This window comes from Saccopteryx leptura, chromosome 6 (assembly GCF_036850995.1).
Source record: "Saccopteryx leptura isolate mSacLep1 chromosome 6, mSacLep1_pri_phased_curated, whole genome shotgun sequence".
NCBI classification, from domain to species: domain Eukaryota; kingdom Metazoa; phylum Chordata; class Mammalia; order Chiroptera; family Emballonuridae; genus Saccopteryx; species Saccopteryx leptura.
In genome coordinates this window covers 29030182-29047192 of record NC_089508.1, presented here as the reverse complement: position 1 = coordinate 29047192, position 17011 = coordinate 29030182, and the positions used below count along the sequence as shown (strand labels likewise).

Here is a 17011-nt window from a genome sequence, read left to right as displayed (position 1 = left end):
TGAAGGGCCCTGGGGAGGCAAGGTATCAGAAGACCCCAGAGAAGCCCAAAGCCTCTGGTCCACCCATGAAAGATGGGGAGCTGGGGAGACAGTGGTGCGCTGCTGTCCTGCACACAAGCCCGTCCAGGACAGTGACCCATAGCCGAGGAGTAGTGGCTGCGGACTGGCCCAGCAGTGCACCACCCACCAGGGCAGATTGCAGGGAGGGTTCACGGCTGGCTGGGGCCAGGAGCCCCAGAATGAGAACAGGGATGGAGGGAAGGGGCAGCCTCCTGCTGCCGGGAAACCATGAGATCATTGCTCAGCAGCTCTGAGGTCGTTTCCCTTTAGCGCTTGAGCCTGGTTCTTTTTCTGAGTCATGCTTGGATCTCAGCCCCTGCTGAGATCAGCACAGTGCTTTGCACATAGGTGGAGCCAGCGCTTGCTGGTGACATTTGCTCTCCTAAGACCCTTTTCCCATTCTCAGAGACTTGCTGTCCAGCCTTCTCCTTGATCTGGATATAAATGTCCGATGTCACATTGTGTCCTTAGTGTGGTTGCTGCAGGCTGCTCTGTTAGAGTCCTTGACTCTACATCTAATACTTCCCTCCTCCATCTGTCTCTTCTCACTGTTTCCCATTGACCCTAAGAACCTCCCTCTCTGTGAACCTTTTCCTGACATCGAGTCAGCTGAAACTGACCACTCCTTGTCTGTGGCCACATCGTGCCCCGCAAATACCCCAATCAGAGCCCTGGAAGCCCACACTAGCGCACCTCTTTGTTTAGGGGCTGGGCCGTCTTATTCATCGGGTAAATGAATGAACATGCTCCATTTGGAATAATGGCCTGATGATGATAAAGTCAACATTTACTAATCACCTGCTGTGTGCTGAAGGACACGGGACTGAACCCCCTACCAGCATCACCCTCGTGTCCGTGTTCTCAGACTGTGCTTGTCTCATGTCTTATAGAAACTGGAGCTGAGGAAGGGCAAGGCACATCCCCGAGGTCACAGAATTGGTGGGCGGGGGACCTGGATTCACACCCAGGCCACCTGCGTCCTGGCCGCTCCTGTGGGACCAGCCAGGCTAAGGGTGTGGCTGTAGCTGGGATGGAGAAGGGGAGATCTCGGGGTTCTTTGGGGGTTTTCTGATCTTTTGTATCATGAACTGGAAGTTGAACTGGGAGCAGATCAATGACAGAGAAGATCCCAGACTGACACTGGAAAGGATGAGATCCTCTCTCTGAATGAAACGGAGAAACTGGAGAGAGCCAGACTAGAATGAGCTCCGAACTGTCCCGGGGACAGGCGGGGAGGAAGGCGTAATTCCACGTTGGGGATCTCTGCCCAGGAGATCAGCTCTGTGCGAGCTCCCACTGTGGGCAGAGGGAGGTGCGCCTCAGCTGTAAGTGGAAAGGGCGGGAGAATAACCAGCAGTCCGTGGTGTGCCCAGTCAGGGCAGGGACTGCACTCAGTGTCTGCCTCCATGTCCTCATTTTTATGCTTAGAACAGAATCTAGGGTAGATTCTGAGATTGGCCCCGTTTTGCAGGTGGGTAAACTGGGGCTCAGGAGGACTGAGTAACTCATCCGAGGTGATGCGCTCACAAGTGGCAGAGCCGGGGTTTGAACTCAGGTCTGAGTGATTACAAAAACTTAAGTTCATTTCACCAAGATGGAGCTCCAGAGAACTGGAACTGGAATTAGTGCATCATCAATAAAACCTTTGCCTTAAGACCCGGTGTCCCAGACTCGGCTTGCTCCCTGGCCTGCTCACCCTCCCTGCTGTGCACGCCTCGCCTGCCCCAAGGTGTGCACAGACATCCAGCGCACTTGGCCGTCGCAAGCCCTCAAGCACGCTCTGGACATGTATCCATAGTATTGCCCTAGTAATGTGGTTAGGTAGTGGGTGACATTCCAGGCAAGCTACTGCAGCCTGCAGGCCTGGGCGTCATTGAGACGACCGCTTGACTCTCCTCTCCTGCTCTCCCCAAGAAAGTCTTAGCCCCATAGATTAATTTAAATGTAAAGTGTCCACAGACCATGTTTTTAGACTCAAATCCGCACAGATAAGGTGACCACCAGACAACACGAGAAGGCTATATAAAGCCCTGATGCCTTCCAGCCCTCCGGGGAGCACCCAGCAGCCTTCAAAACATTTATAATGCTCTCTGATGCCACTGGACCCCGGGCCCTAGATCACATCTCTCCAGGGCCGCAGCTCTGCTTATTTGTCTTTCATTTCTGCCTTTGGCTGGAGTAGAGGGCAGTCAGCAGCAGCGGCCGCCCTGGGAGAACAGACGCTACACCCACTGTGGCGCGATCCTCCGCTCCCCGCGCTGCGGCCCCAGCGGTGCGGCCACAGTCAGCCTTTTCCTTAATAAGCTGATCACTGGGCTAAATCCCCAGCGCTCTGCACCTCGCCCAGGACGCTTTTGATTGACAAAACTAATCTCTCCCCCACCCCCACATCTGCCGCTGCCCACATCCTCTTGCAAATCATGTACTCGGCTGCTGACAATTACACAGAAGACGTGGGATTGGGACGCAGGGGGGTTATGAGGTTATGAATCAATCGCGGGGCTGGGGTGAGATAACAGTCCGGGGGAGCCCATTCCGGACGCCTCACCACAACCCTCGGAGCCTCCGGTTGATTTATGAGTTGGTAATAACCTCGCCTGGTCTCCTGCCCCCTATTATTTTTCATAATGCGGACGGAAGCTTTACATTTCAGAGAAGGCGGAAGCGCAGGGGATGGAGCGAGAAGGAAGGCCCCACCCGGGGTTTCCATGGGCCGGTGTCTTCCCTGCTGTGTGGGACGCGGGCGCTGGGGGCGCAGTCGCCACATGCCCGCGCAGGACAGGGCGGCAGGCCGCTTGGCCAGGCCTGAAAGAGGACCCAGGGAGGTGGCCCTGGCGGGGCCAGGCTTAGGACTGGGTAAGGCGGTGATACCTGGTGTCTCTGGGCTCAAAACCATATTCCTTGTTTATATGGTTCAAAACCATATTCTGGATTTAATTCCTTTAACTGTTCAAAACCAAGTCAGCTGCAGAAAACGTTCTGTTCAGAAGTGAGAATCACACACAACTGCAGCCAGTCACAGGGCAGCTTACACTCTGCAGGGGGAAGCCAGGGAGCCGGCAGCAGCAGCAGGGACATCAGGCTGACCAACTGCCGCTTGAAGCCCTCACCTTGCCTTCTAGTGGCTTTTCTCTTCAGGTGACAGCCAGAGTTGAATGAGGGAAAACAGACAGTCTGGGTAGCTGCCTAATATGTTTGTTGTTGTTGTTGTTGTTGTTGTTGTTGTATTTTTCTGAAGCTGGAAACGGGGAGAGACAGACAGACTCCCGCATGCGCCCGACAGGGATCCACCTGGCACGCCCACCATGGGGCGACGCTCTGCCCACCAGGGGGCGATGCTCTGCCCACCAGGGGGGTCGCTCTGCCACAACCAGAGCCACTCTAGCGCCTGGGGCAGAGGCCAAGGAGCCATCCCCAGCTCCCAGGCCATCTTTGCTCCAATGGAGCCTTGGCTGCGGGAGGGGAAGAGAGAGAGAGGAAGGGGCGGGGGTGGAGAAGCAAATGGGCGCTTCTCCTATGTGCCCTGGCCGGGAATAGGAACCTGGGTCCCCCGCACGCCAGGCCGACGCTCTACCGCTGAGCCAACCGGCCAGGGCATAGCTGCCTAATATGTTTTAATGCCTTTATTTGTTGAGATTTCTTTTTGCCCCCTGCCTAAAAAAGTGTATTTTGAAAGAAACCAATGCCATTGGATAAAAACCCTGAACCTTTTATCTAAAGCAGTGGTTGCAAATGTCCATCTAAGGTTGGTGCTGGTCTGTGATGAAGTTTTCATGGGCCCCCCAAAAATTGAGAGACATTTTTTAATGTAGTGAATATGTACAAGTGGATGAGTACATACTGCATGATGTCAGTTTGACTGTAACCATTGATCAGTAAGTATTTATAAAACCCCAGCTCTCTGCCAGGCCTCTGTTGGTGCCGGAAATAGAACAGCCTCACAGACACTTGCACTCTTAGAGCTGTAGTTTAGCAACTGTTATGGGTTGAACTGTGTCTTTCTAAAAATACATGTGTTGAAGCTCTAACCTCTAAAACCTCAGAACGTGTGACCTTATTTGAACATAGGGTCGTTGCACATGTAATGAGTTAAGATGAGCTAGTTGGGGTGGGCCCCAGTCCAGGATGACTGGTATCCTTATAAAAACAAAGAAACTTGGATTTGGAGGTGTGCACACAGGGTGAAGGCCAGGAGCACCAAAATCTGCCAGCAAAACACCAGAAGCTAAGAGAGGCCTGGAACAGACTCCGTCACAGCCATTAGATGAACCAACCTCGCTGACGCTTGGATCTCAGACTTCAGGCCTCTGGAACTGTGGGACAACACATTTATTTCCCTTGTTTAAGTCACTTTATGACTTCATTATGGCAGCATCAGGAAGCTAATATGGAGGGCAGGCAGACACTGATCAAACAATCACATCGTGACTGTCTAAATCCAAACCGAGGTAAGTGCTCCAGAGAGAAGGAACCCCGTTATGCAAATGAAAGCCAGAAGATGCAGACCTGCTGTGGAGAACAGTGAAGGCTGTCCTGAGAAGTCAGAGCCAAAAGACGACAGAAGTCAGGAGGGGAGAGGTGGACTAGCGGAAGGGGAGCGCACTACCAGCCAGGGGTGGGGGTGGGGGTGGGGGAACAGTGTGTGCAGAAGCCCTGCAGGGGAATGGAGAGCAGGGTGCACCCTGGGAGTGGAAAGGGGGTCCACGGGGCAGAAGAGGAGAGAAAGGAGGGAGAAGGGGATGTAAGGAGGTCAGAGAACCAGAATGATGTGAGGCAGGATTTGTTACACTCAGCTGAATGACAGTGGAGTGAGGGCACCTGTTTTGCTTTCTATCGTCAAGTCCCGGGACACGGACTCCAGAGGGGGCAGGGCCGGAGAAGCCGCCGGGAGTGGGTCCTGCTCCCTCAGGAAGGCCCCATCCGTTCCTCGAATTGCCCTGCTGCTGTTCCTTCCTATGTTTCTCCTTCCGCCCGACAAGCTGTCCATCAGCAGAACCCTTCCTAAAAGCACCAGAAGACATTTGAGAGTCTCTAAGGCCTAACATGGAAAAACAGGCAAATACCACAAGAATTTTAAGTTGCTCCTATTTCTCTCCGCCATGCCGATGACTCGGTTAGACACTTGGCTCCAACACAAGGCTCCTAACACGTGGGCTGTCCCGGTAGCTAATGCGTGTGAATTCTGTAGCAGGCACTGTGTTTAGCGTGGCACTCGCAGACTTTCCTTGGCCCCTCAGAGCCTACACGGCAGGTCCAGTTATCACTATCCTCATTTTCAGATGAGGAAACAAAGGCTCAGATGAGAAAAGTGACCCGATAATAAAACAGTCCCATTTCAGCAACGCCACGGGCCAGGCTTTGTGGCGAGAGCTTCGTCTGTGTGATCTTGTTCTATCCTGTCAGTATTTTCTTCGCCCAGTTGACTCATGAAGAAATGGAGATTAGGTGGGTGGTGGTCAAGGAACCTGCTCAGGGTCACACAGCTTGTAAATGATATAGCGTGAATCGAACCCGGGTCTGCCTGACCGCATGAACGCTGCGAACTTGTGGCTGCATGTGCTTGGTAAGCAAGTGTGGACCTGTTACCTTCGTCATGCTTTTCCTTGAAAAAACTGAACTAGACACCTCAAACATGCCACTAGATCTTTCTTCACACTTGTCCCTTCGCCTGTTCTTCCTCTGTCTCCTAGCCGCTGGTCACTGTGCCCGCCTCCAAAGCCCAGTTTAACAGTTCCTCTTGCTTTCTCTGCTAGTTTAATAGTTGCATTTAAAAAAAGGTGGTTTTTATTGTCCCTGGCCGGTTGGCTCAGCGGTAGAGCGTCGGCCTGGCGTGCGGGGGACCCGGGTTCGATTCCCGGCCAGGGCACATAGGAGAAGCGCCCATTTGCTTCTCCACCCCTCCCCCTATCCTTCCTCCCTGTCTCTCTCTTCCCCTCCCGCAGCCAAGGCTCCATTGGAGCAAAGATGGCCCGGGCGCTGGGGATGGCTCCTTGGCCTCTGCCCCAGGCGCTACAGTGGCTCTGGTCGCAGCAGAGCGACGCCCTGGAGGGGCAGAGCATCGCCCCCTGGTGGGCAGAGCGTCGCCCCTGGTGGGCGTGCCGGGTGGATCCCGGTCGGGCACATGTGGGAGTCTGTCTGACTGTCTCTCCCCGTTTCCAGCTTCAGAAAAATACAAAAAAAAAAAGGTGTTTTTTTTAAACTAAAGCATAAAAGGAAGGTCTAAAACTATAAAGACTGTCCTACTTAGAGTATCCTTCAATTTATCTATAACAAGGAATTCTTCCAAAGCTTTGAATATAGAGAGTGCTCAATAAATGATTAGCTAAGTAGCATATAATAGCAAAAAAATAGATAGATAGATAGATAGATAGATAGATATAATGTAGTAGCAATTATTATCACTAAATTAATGTTTCTGCATTAGAGGAAAAAATGAAAGCAGAATATCAATTTTCCAGTTATTCTTCTATATAGTAGTCTGAAAATTATTCAGAAATAAGAGAGGCAGAACGGTGGAATGGAAATAACATTTGGCATGAGATTGTCTGGATGTCAACCTTCACTCAGATAGGTACTCGTATGTGGCCTTGGGCCTCTCTGGGCCTAATTTTTTAAATGGATATAACAGTTATTATATTTTACACAATTATTGTCAAGAGGATATGTGACAACAGGGTCAAGTGCACAGCTCCAGCCTGGTGCACAGTGGGCACTTGGGAGAGTCACTCCCCTTCACGAGCATTGCCCTGCACGTGGCTCCTACATGAGAAGAAGAGAGAGCATAAAGCTGCCTTCTGCACTCGCAGGTGCAGCTGAGACCTCAGCACGTAGGTGAGGATCCACTGTCAGACTGAGCCATGACCTTGACGGAGGAGAGCCATGGGATCGCTCACAGCTGGAGCCATCTTATCTTTTGTTGGGCTCGGGAGACTGTTTACCCACAGGGAAGTGACTCTCCCCAGCGGGGAGGGTTGATGAGTACGTTATCAATGGCTTCGGCTATCAGTACTGTGATATATAAGCTACTAAGTTTCAGGTAACTTGAAATTTGCAGGGGACTGGAACCTGTCTTTTTTCCAAATTTCCATCATCTAATCTGGGCGCAGAGTGATACAATACCTTGGGAAGAATGGGGGAAAGTTTCTGGTAGGACCTGCCTGTGTTCTGACTTACTTGGGAGGAAGTTCCGTATATCCCTAAATCTTCAGGGCACCTTAAGACAAAGCCCAGAATGGAATCCTTTTATAACAAGAGTCTCCCCCAAACCTGAAAGGGAGCTCCTTACAATATTGGAAGATCTTACCGGCTTCCTCAAATCCAGTTTACATCAATCTAGAGCTGATACGACTTGGGAAGTGGCCAGGAAGAGATCACTGAGTCTCACTCTGCACAAGGGAACAGTAAGTGACATGAGGAAGGGGTGCAGGCTGTCACCCTGAGTCCAGGACTGTAGTGAACAGCCTGGTACCCACTCTGAGGCCCTGGGGCTGGTCAGGTGGCCAGAGATAGATAATTTGAGACCTATGGGAACGCCTCCCACTCGTTACTCCTCAGGAAAAAGGCTGCTTTGCGAGTCCTGCCCTCACTTTCTTCTGCCCCTTCCCTGGGGAGCAGAGATCCTGGGGCCTGGAGGTGTTCCCGTATCCTCTCCACTCTTCATCTGCAACCGGGATTCTCCACCTCTGTCTCAGAGGCCAACTCTTCCCTCTCTGCTCCTCAGAAGGAAACGTATTTCTCTTAGTGCAAAAGTAATATATAGTATCAGTCTTCTATGAATGCCAATAATAAGGAAATGTGAAGAATGGGAATTTCCTATAATGTGGCTCAACCCCTCTCCCCAAGACAACCTATTGTTAACAGTTTAAATATCCAGAACTTTTCTTCTCCATATCTGTATATATCTATACATATTTAAGTAGTAAAATAGAAATATAAATATAGTAAATATATAGTTACATGTATTTAAAGTCAATACAAATATAGAAATACAAATATATAGATAGAAATACAAATATTATATAGAAATACAATTATAAAAATGTCATTTTACAATATGTACTGTTCTCAATATGCTTTACTTAATACAATAGGTATTCAATAAATAGTTGCTGAACGATGACCCATAATTTATGTATTCACTCCCCTACTAAAGAACTTTTGAGTTGTACCCAAACACCCTTTCAATAAACATAATTATATATATAAATGGTATAATTGAATACATACATACAACACATATAGAAACAGTAGCACCGCTGTGTGTTATAAACTTGTACATAAATACACTAACGAACCTCTCACACTGTGGATCAGTCTTCTGGTGCTCTCTGGTGTATTTCATGGATATCCCTGGAATACACGTTGATAAATTTGCCTTTAAAAGAAAACTTTAAACCAAGTGTTTTAGGATCGTTGGGAATAACGGGTAACCATCCCACATTTGGTCCTAAGGTTTTCATTTTGATTTAAGTCGTTGGCAGGGCAGCCTAAGATAAGAACCAGAACCCAATAGGGATTACAAAGGGCGATGATTAATTTTGGATAGACCAGAGAAATCATTTTCTTGAAATTTTTTTTTTTAGAATAAGAAGGAAAGAATGATCGGGGGAGAGAGGAAAGAAGGAGGGAAGACAAAAGAGAAAAATACGTTCTCCTGAGGGTTATTTGGACTAGGCTTGTCTGATTCTACAGTGTAATCATTGTAGAACTTTTAATGGACATAATAGTAAGATTTTGCTCCCTTACTTGCTCCTGGGACTGAACACGCAATGGTTTACTTTCTGCCACCAGGCTGGAGGCTGGCCCCTTCTGGATTAGTCCTCGGAAGCCTAGACTCCCCTACTCCTACAGAACGAGTGTCCACAGCCCTAGGCGTTGTCTGTTTGCTGATGTCCCCACGCCGTGCCAGCAGCGTGTGAGGGACAGCAGGGAGAGGGGGGGCCGCCGCTGACTGAGGGCAGTGGCCCAGGGCAGTGGGGGTGGCGGCCCACCTCTGAACCTGGGTCCGAGGACAGTCGCACCAGTCCCCAGATGAAGACACTGACTGTCACGGTGGCTGTGCCTGGGAAGAGGAACCGAGGCCTGTGGAAAAGGGAAAGGGCCTCTGTGACTTCCCCTTTTTTTTGCCAAAAAAGAGAGCTTACACGGGATCCTTCGGTTCTGTGAATGCAGATGGGGCTCTGGTGGTCTGGGGAGACAATTAGGCTAGACACCGAGCCCACAGAGCCGAAAGAGGGGAGGAACCCAGACAATAGTGCTGCCGGCTGGGGCGGGGTGGAGGGGGAACGGATATGACAGTGAGGAAGGAGTTTCAATGTGAGCGAATACTAATTAGTGACATGGATATTAATGATGACAGTAATTAACAGGGGAAAGGAAGGGCTGTCATTGTCCCAGGGTGAGTAATCAGTCTTGGCAGGTGATAAATAACAGTTCAGCCAGCTCAGCAGAAAGATAATCCGTCCGCCCCGGGGAGAGCTGTTGCTGATGCTGGAAACCTCCCCGTTTCCAGGCAACCCACAAAAAAAAGAACTATTTTTCTTTGGAGGAAAAAACAGGTTAGAGTCTCTCCCCCGCCCCCAACTTGGGATTACGGTTCTTATTTGGTTTCTGCTTTGTTCTTCATTTCCGAGGACAAATGTTGAACTTGTATCATTTGGAGGAAATGGACCCGACTCGCACAAGCACACATAGACATGCGCTCCCTTTCTCTCAAAGAATGTGAACGAGGAGGAGGGTTTAGGATAGAAAGTTTAGCTCATAGATGTCAGCCCGGGGCAAGGATGGGGGAAAGCTTAGAAGTCTTGCTTTTGAGATTGAAGTGTTGGGGGCCTTACAGGGCCACGCCGGTGACGGCTGGTCTGAGGCCAGGGGTCGGGGGCACATAGAAAGAGAGAAGGATGGACCCTGGAAGTTTATTGTGCAGGGTTCACTGACCTTCAAAGAGCCCAGGAGAAACAAAATCTATAGGCGTTCAGGCCTGGATCGGTCTCCCCTCTGGCAACCAGTCAAACTTCAGGAAACTTTATTTCTGGGTAAAGGACGGTAGATCTTTTAATGGACATAATATTTAACCCTCCTGCTGGCTCTCCAGTCTTTCAGATGGGACTCCATCGCAGGAGGGCTACTGGCAGGCCCTCTCCCTCCCATTGAGACTCAGACCCATGCCAGGACTCAGATAGCTAGAAATGTTGCCATTGGGGGCTGTTTTCCATCACACATCCCATCATGAAGTGGCAAAGCCACCATCAAAGGTCTGCACTGGTTTAAAGTGAGATTTGGGGGGTGACAAAGGTGGACTGATCAGAAGTTCAGAATCCTCCAGAAAACTGGACTTTTCTACCCCCAGGGTGAACTGCGTGGCCCTAGGAAACATTGGTTCTAGGCGCCGCATTTTCAAAGGGAGGCAAACAGGAGAGAGTGGTGACCACAGGGGTAAGGGGCTCCAGGACCTAGGAAACACAAAGGAACAGCTGAGGGACCCAGGCACGTTTCACATGGAGGAGACACTCGAGGAGACGATGACAGCGTGTTAGGTAAACTGCCCAAATATTCGCAGAACTGTCTCGTAGAGTGAGAAGGCCTAGGTTTGGTTCTCTAGCGTCAGAATGCCAAACTAGAGCAAAAGAGAGTAGTCACAGCGTAAGTCAAGTTTCTGCTCAAAGAAATCCAAGAGAGTTCAACTGGGACAGGCTGACTAGGAGGGGATCTGTGAGCTCCGAGGTTCCCGGATCTTTCTAAACAGAGATTACAGCACCTCTTGTCCAGGGTGTTGCTGTGGGGCTCGTGTTTGGCTGGCGTTGGAGTGAATAAGTTTTAAAAAGTCCCCTCTAACTCTCAAGATTTTAGATTAGTTAAGAGAACACTAGATGCCAAAACAGGTAAGCCCCAGATTTCTGAGGCTTAACATGACAAACTTTCCATCAGGTCAGAGCCCAAAATGGGTATCTGTTTTCACGGTTGTTCAGAATCCCAGGCTCCTTCCCACGTGGCCCCGCCGGTGCCTGGGCCCTGGAAGTCCTGTCCATTCAGCTAACAGACGGGAAACAACAGAGTGTGGAGCTGTGGAGGGCCACGTGGGAGTGTTTACAGTCTGGGGCTAGAAGTGCCACCCCTCATTTCTGCTGTCAGGACGCAGCCCATACCAAACTGCAGCAAAGGCTGGAGTGTCCTCTAGCTGTTGCCCATGTAGTAGGTGAATATATAGAAGTGTCTCTCACAGACCCCAGGGAGGCTTTCTCTCAGCGTGGGCCCATGCCAGAAGAAAGTAGAGATTTCTTCAGGAACCTGGTCAGCCCTCGTCATTATGAGGAGGGAACTGAACAGGCCTCTTCCCACAGGAAACGGTCTGAGGGCCAGGCGTGATAAAACTTCACCAGCCTCTCTTGGGGAAGTCATCAAAATCTGTATTCGCAGGAAGTCCCCTACCAGTGCTTCCTAGAAATGTGGACACAAGATCATTCTGAGTCATCAGACATAAACCAATGGGTGGAGTTTGTTAGGATAGAAAAGCATCAGTATTACCTAGGTCTCCAGGTGTGTGCTAATTTGAATAAGGAGTCTCTTATGTAACCATATTTCTTCTGCCACAGGGCTTAACACCTATGAGGTCTTCAGTCGAATTGTTTTATCATTGCAGGTACTGACATTGTGCAATGGCTTATGAAGAACCTTTCCATCGAAGACCCAGGTACTTGACCATCAACCCTGAGTTTATCCCCCCATGTCATCAGTGAACATCCCATAACCAGGCTCCAGACTGGATTCTCCTACCCTCCTGAGAACTGGGCTTATCCATGTGAATTCCAAGATGTGGAATCACTCTACTTACGGATAAAATTAATTTATTTTTCTCCACTGAATGTCTGTCTTTAAATTTAAATCACCCTTTGAGAAAATGAGCAACCATTGAGAATGCCAACGAGACCAGTATAATAATGTGTGAAATGAGATGAAGTCTCGTTAGCCACAGCAATTAAAGATAAGTTGTAGCACTGTCACTGAACAGCCTTCTAGAGCCGGCTATTAAAATTAGATTGCCTGATCCACAATTAAGATGTTTAATTATTTGCTAAGATGCCTTCTGTTTTCTGCTTCTGCAAGAAGTGAAGGAATGATTTTTTTTTTCAACTTTAATTATGCATTTCAATTAGGAAAATTTTACCAGAAATAAAACAACAAAACTCTGGCCAATAAAACAGTTTTCAAATCTGTCCTCCCACCAGTAAATAAGCAGTAAAATTTGTTTTCATGGCATAATTAGAAAGTGGGGAGTTGCAGAAAAGTGAAAATTCTAGATAAGTAGAGCTTGTGACCCATGCGTTGTTAGTTAATACTTTTCAGAATTTATTATTCACTCCCCGTCTTAACTGAGTATTCTTGCTGTCTATATTTCATATTTATAAATACCCACATGTGTATTCTGAGGGTCTTATGGATTAGACCTATTTGCCCTAAATTAAATGGCCTCCAAATACTATGCTTTTTAAAGTCTTTTTCAGGTGCCCTTTCTAGGTGTCTGGCCTTCAGCTGTGATTGTTTTGCTGGGGTCAGTGTGTCAGCTCAGGCATTGCTATATTTTAATCTGATGCTGCTAATATACTATTGACCAGAGTTCCCCAAACTTTTTACACAGGGGGCCAGTTCACTGTCCCTCAGACTGTTGGAGGGCCGGACTATAAAAAAACTATGAACAAATCCCTATGCACACTGCACAAATCTTATTTTAAAGTAAAAAAACAAAATGGGAACAAATACAATATTTAAAATAAAGAACAAGTAAATTTAAATCAACAAACTGACCAGTATTTCAATGGGAACTATGCTCCTCTCACTGACCACCAATGAAAGAGGTGCCCTTCCGGAAGTGTGGCGGGGACCGGATAAATGGCCTCAGGGGGCCGGCCGCATGCGGCCCGCGGGCCGTAGTTTGGGGACCCCTGCTATTGACTACTAAACAATCCAACTTACCTAGAGTTTGATAAAATGTAGTTGCCAGAAACCTGAGTGCCAGAAAAGCAGGTCATTCATGAAAGTGACAGTAGCCTTTATCTCCACCTTGATTAATGGCCACTCTCACGACTCGTGAAAATTCTTAATTCTCACCCAGTTCTTTATCCACAGGGGAAAACTACATGTGTTAATCCTTTCAAAGAAACAGCCTGGCCCTGGCCGGTTGGCTCAGCGGTAGAGCGTCGGCCTGGCGTGCGGGGGACCCGGGTTCGATTCCCGGCCAGGGCACATAGGAGAAGCGCCCATTTGCTTCTCCACCCCCCCCCCCTCCTTCCTCTCTGTCTCTCTCTTCCCCTCCCGCAGCCAAGGCTCCATTGGAGCAAAGATGGCCCGGGCGCTGGGGATGGCTCCTTGGCCTCTGCCCTAGGCGCTAGAGTGGCTCTGGTCGCGGCAGAGCGATGCCCCGGAGGGGCAGAGCATCGCCCCCTGGTGGGCAGAGCATCGCCCCTGGTGGGCGTGCCGGGTGGATCCCGGTCGGGCGCATGCGGGAGTCTGTCTGACTGGCTCTCCCCGTTTCCAGCTTCAGAAAAAAAAAAAAAAAAGAAACAGCCTGAAACAACTAGCCTGTGTGTTATGCAGCCTGGACTTCTGATTGTCCACTAATAGAAATTGGACTGAATGAGTCTCTCCCCACTTAGTTACATGTATGTAAAGTCAACATTGTTTTTGGTTATGATGCTAAACTAAAGACCACCTTTCTTCATGGTGGCCTCTTCTTTTCCAAGAGCACTGTTTTCCTTGCCTTCTAAGTCATTGTATTACTGACATACTTTATTGGTGTCGTCAGTAGTTGTAGTGGCAGTAGTACTAATAGCACTGGTGAGTAGTAGTGTTCTGAGAACCCTGCCCCAGCTAGTGGTAGGCGAGCAGGCTCACGAACCCTCCCTGGCCCTAGTACAAGAAGCTCCTGTGAAAGATCCGGAATGCGAAGGTCGTGTCTGTGGAGGTCTGTTAGACTCTGATGCCCCGAGAGAACATCCAGGCGCTGGGAACTGCTTGGGCCTCTGGGCGGCGGCTGAGCAGGAGTTCAGAACAATCCAGCGCCCAGGAGTAGAAGGGTGGGAATGAGGCAAACTCGGGCCCTGGGAAGCTGGACGTGTCTAACTTCCACCCCTCTCTCCCTTCCTTCTTCCCATCTGCCACACTTCTAAGCAGAAGCCCCAATGCTCAAAGAATGAGGTGTGAGCTCCAGCTCCTAGACTGGTGACAGGAGAGGCCCCTGCTTAGTGGACAGTGTTCTCCCTTTCCTGGGAAGGAGCAGCTGCAGGTGATGGAGCTGTTCGTGTTTGCTGGACCCATGATTCTTAAAGCCATATAGACTTTAAAGCACAAACTGGCCATCACTAAGCAAGGAAAATAAAACCCTGTTCTTTTTTATTCCACCAGTTGTAAGTGTCCGTTCCTTCTGAAGGAGGACAGGCGGGTCTAAATAAACAAAATGTTTGGATTCTAAGCAGCCTCTTGAAAAGTTGGCATATAAAGCCAACACAAATCGCTTTAAAAATTTAGCGCTTGCCTGACCAGGCGGTGGCGCAGTGGATAGAGCATCGGACTAGGACATGGAGGACTCAGTTTCGAGGCACCAAGGTCACCAGCTTGAGTGCGGGCTCATCTGGTTTGAGCAAGGCTCACCAGCTTGAGCCCAAGGTTGCTGGCTTGAGCAAGGGGTCACCGGCTCTGTTGTAGACCCCCCGGTCAAGGCACATATGAGAAAGCAATCAATAAACAACAAAGGTACCGCAACAAAGAATTGATGCTTCTCATCTCTCTTCCTGTCTGTCCCTATCTGTCCCTCTCTCTGTCACACACACACACACACACACACACACACACACACACACACACAAATTAGAGCTTGTCAAATTAATAATTCCTAGAGACTCCTCTTTGTCTCAATAATTTCCACATTCAAAAATCAATTTTTACCAGTAAGAGTACTTTCATATTTGTGAAGGGTAACTTATATTATTGTGCATGGTAGAATCATTTAAACTTATTATTTTTCTTAGCTCTAATCAGAATAAATATAAATTCTTAATGATTTATCTGTCTGTGGTTGGTGCTAAAGTAACAAAACAACATGTTGAGTGTGGCAAAAATACAAATATTTTTATCAGCTTGGCCTCCCGGCACCATTGCCCGCCACAGTACTCTACACAAAAATGAGATTGTGCCTTGTGTCCCTAAGAGAAGGGACTGTGGCAGTGAGGAATGCAGAGTGAGTCCAACGTCTCCAGGGCGGTGAGGCTGAGTGCTCATTGCTGCGGATGATAAGAAATGATGAGAATAAGAATGGGACTCTGGCCTGCCCACACTTACTGAGCACCAGACACTGCTAAGCACTTTATGTGAAATAATCTCAATTAAGTGCGGGTTTATCTACGCCAACACTCATGGCCTTAACTGTGAGCACTTTCTCTGCAGGTCTTTGGTTGGTGGGGGAGGGGGAGTAAAACAATGTCAGATTCTCAGAGCGGGGACCCAGAGGAGTCCCAGGCATGCGGCAGCCCTTCCCAAGCATTGCCATCTCCCTCCGGCCCAATGCAATCATATCATAAAGCTATCCATCCATCAATCAGTCGTGCGTTTGTCTAAGGTGATGACAGATGACTTCCGGTTGCCTTTTTGTTCTCACAGCTTACATTTCAGCCAAGCAGCCCTGCACTCTGATAGCTTCCTAATTGCTCCTCTCTCTTATACCCTGTCTCCGCAGTTGAAGCAATACACTTGGGAAGCCTAATAGCTGCCCAAGGCTACATCTTTCCCATCTCGGACCATGTGCTCAGCATGAAGGACGATGGCACCTTTTATCGTTTCCAGGTGGGCCTGCCTGCTCCTCCTCCTGAAGAACGTTTCTTCCCATCACCCTCTGATCTCACATTAGAACCACATGCGAACACTGAGCGTATTTAAGGGAGCAACCCTTACTGCCCACCAGGTCTGGGAAAACCAAGAAAACTTCTGTCTGAGCCATTTATTGCTCCACCCAAATAATACAAAAAAAAAGCCCTCATAGAGAACCTACTATTTATTGAACAATTTATACATAGTTCCTCTTTTATTCTGAAGAACAAACATAGTTCCTCATTTATTGTTGAAGAACAAACTTCTGGGAGGAAAGGGACAAATATCACCCACTCTACAGATGTGAAAACTGAAGTGTTCAGAGAATTAATGGGGCAGTTAGTAAATCTAAGAGACAGCCTTGATTTGAACCTAAGTCAGCTTGATGGCTGACTGATAGATCAAAGTCCTTGATCTTTCTACTGAATCATGCTGACATCCTGGTGTGAAGTTTCTATTCACTACCCACTAAACCTTCACACCATTTCCACTCCTTTTCTCAGATCCTGTCCTAGATCCGGGGCAGAGGATAAGGGATTGCGTCAAGGTCAAAACCGAAGGATTTGGAAGCAGAGTTCTTCAGACAGGGCCAAAGGGTATCTTAGTCTGCGCAGGCTGCCAGAACAAAATACCCCAGTCTGGGTGGCTTAAGCAACAGGCCTTCATTTCTCATAGTTCTGGAGGCTGGAAGTTCAAGATCAAGGTGCCAGTAGGGTTTGATTTATGGTGAGCATGCTCATCCTGGCTTTCAGACAACTGCTTTTTGTTGTGCTTGAGAGGGGAAGAGGGACCTGCTGTTTTCTCTTTTAAGGACACTAATCCTATGGGATCAGAGTCCCATCCTAAGAGTCTCATTTAACCTTAATTATTTCTTTACTCCAAATACAGCCACACTGGGGATTAAGGCTTCATCATATGAACTTGGAGGGACACAGTTCAGGAACTTGGGGCTTGTACCCACTAAACCGTGCCAGTCTGACTTCTGTAGTTAGACTTCTATTGTCTTGGGGTAAGAAATTCTGGCCCTATAAACCAAGTTTCTCATTTATTTTGTTCACCTGGAGTCACTTCTCAGCACCTTGATCAAAATGTTGAC

At 48.7% G+C, this 17011-nt stretch overlaps 1 protein-coding gene across 10 annotated transcripts in view; it reads left to right on the top strand.

Annotated features, from left to right (window-relative positions):
* Positions 1-17011, top strand: part of RGS6 (regulator of G protein signaling 6) — a 542558-nt gene that overhangs the window by 434827 nt on the left and 90720 nt on the right. For 9 of the 10 annotated variants that reach the window (XM_066388417.1, XM_066388419.1, XM_066388418.1 and 6 more), the window contains 2 exons: positions 11699-11749; positions 15785-15891. In XM_066388417.1, coding sequence (XP_066244514.1) covers positions 11699-11749; positions 15785-15891 — 158 coding nt within the window. Of the gene's footprint in view, positions 1-9534; positions 9618-11698; positions 11750-15784; positions 15892-17011 lie in introns of those variants that run through there. The other variant, XM_066388421.1, reaches the window with a different exon arrangement.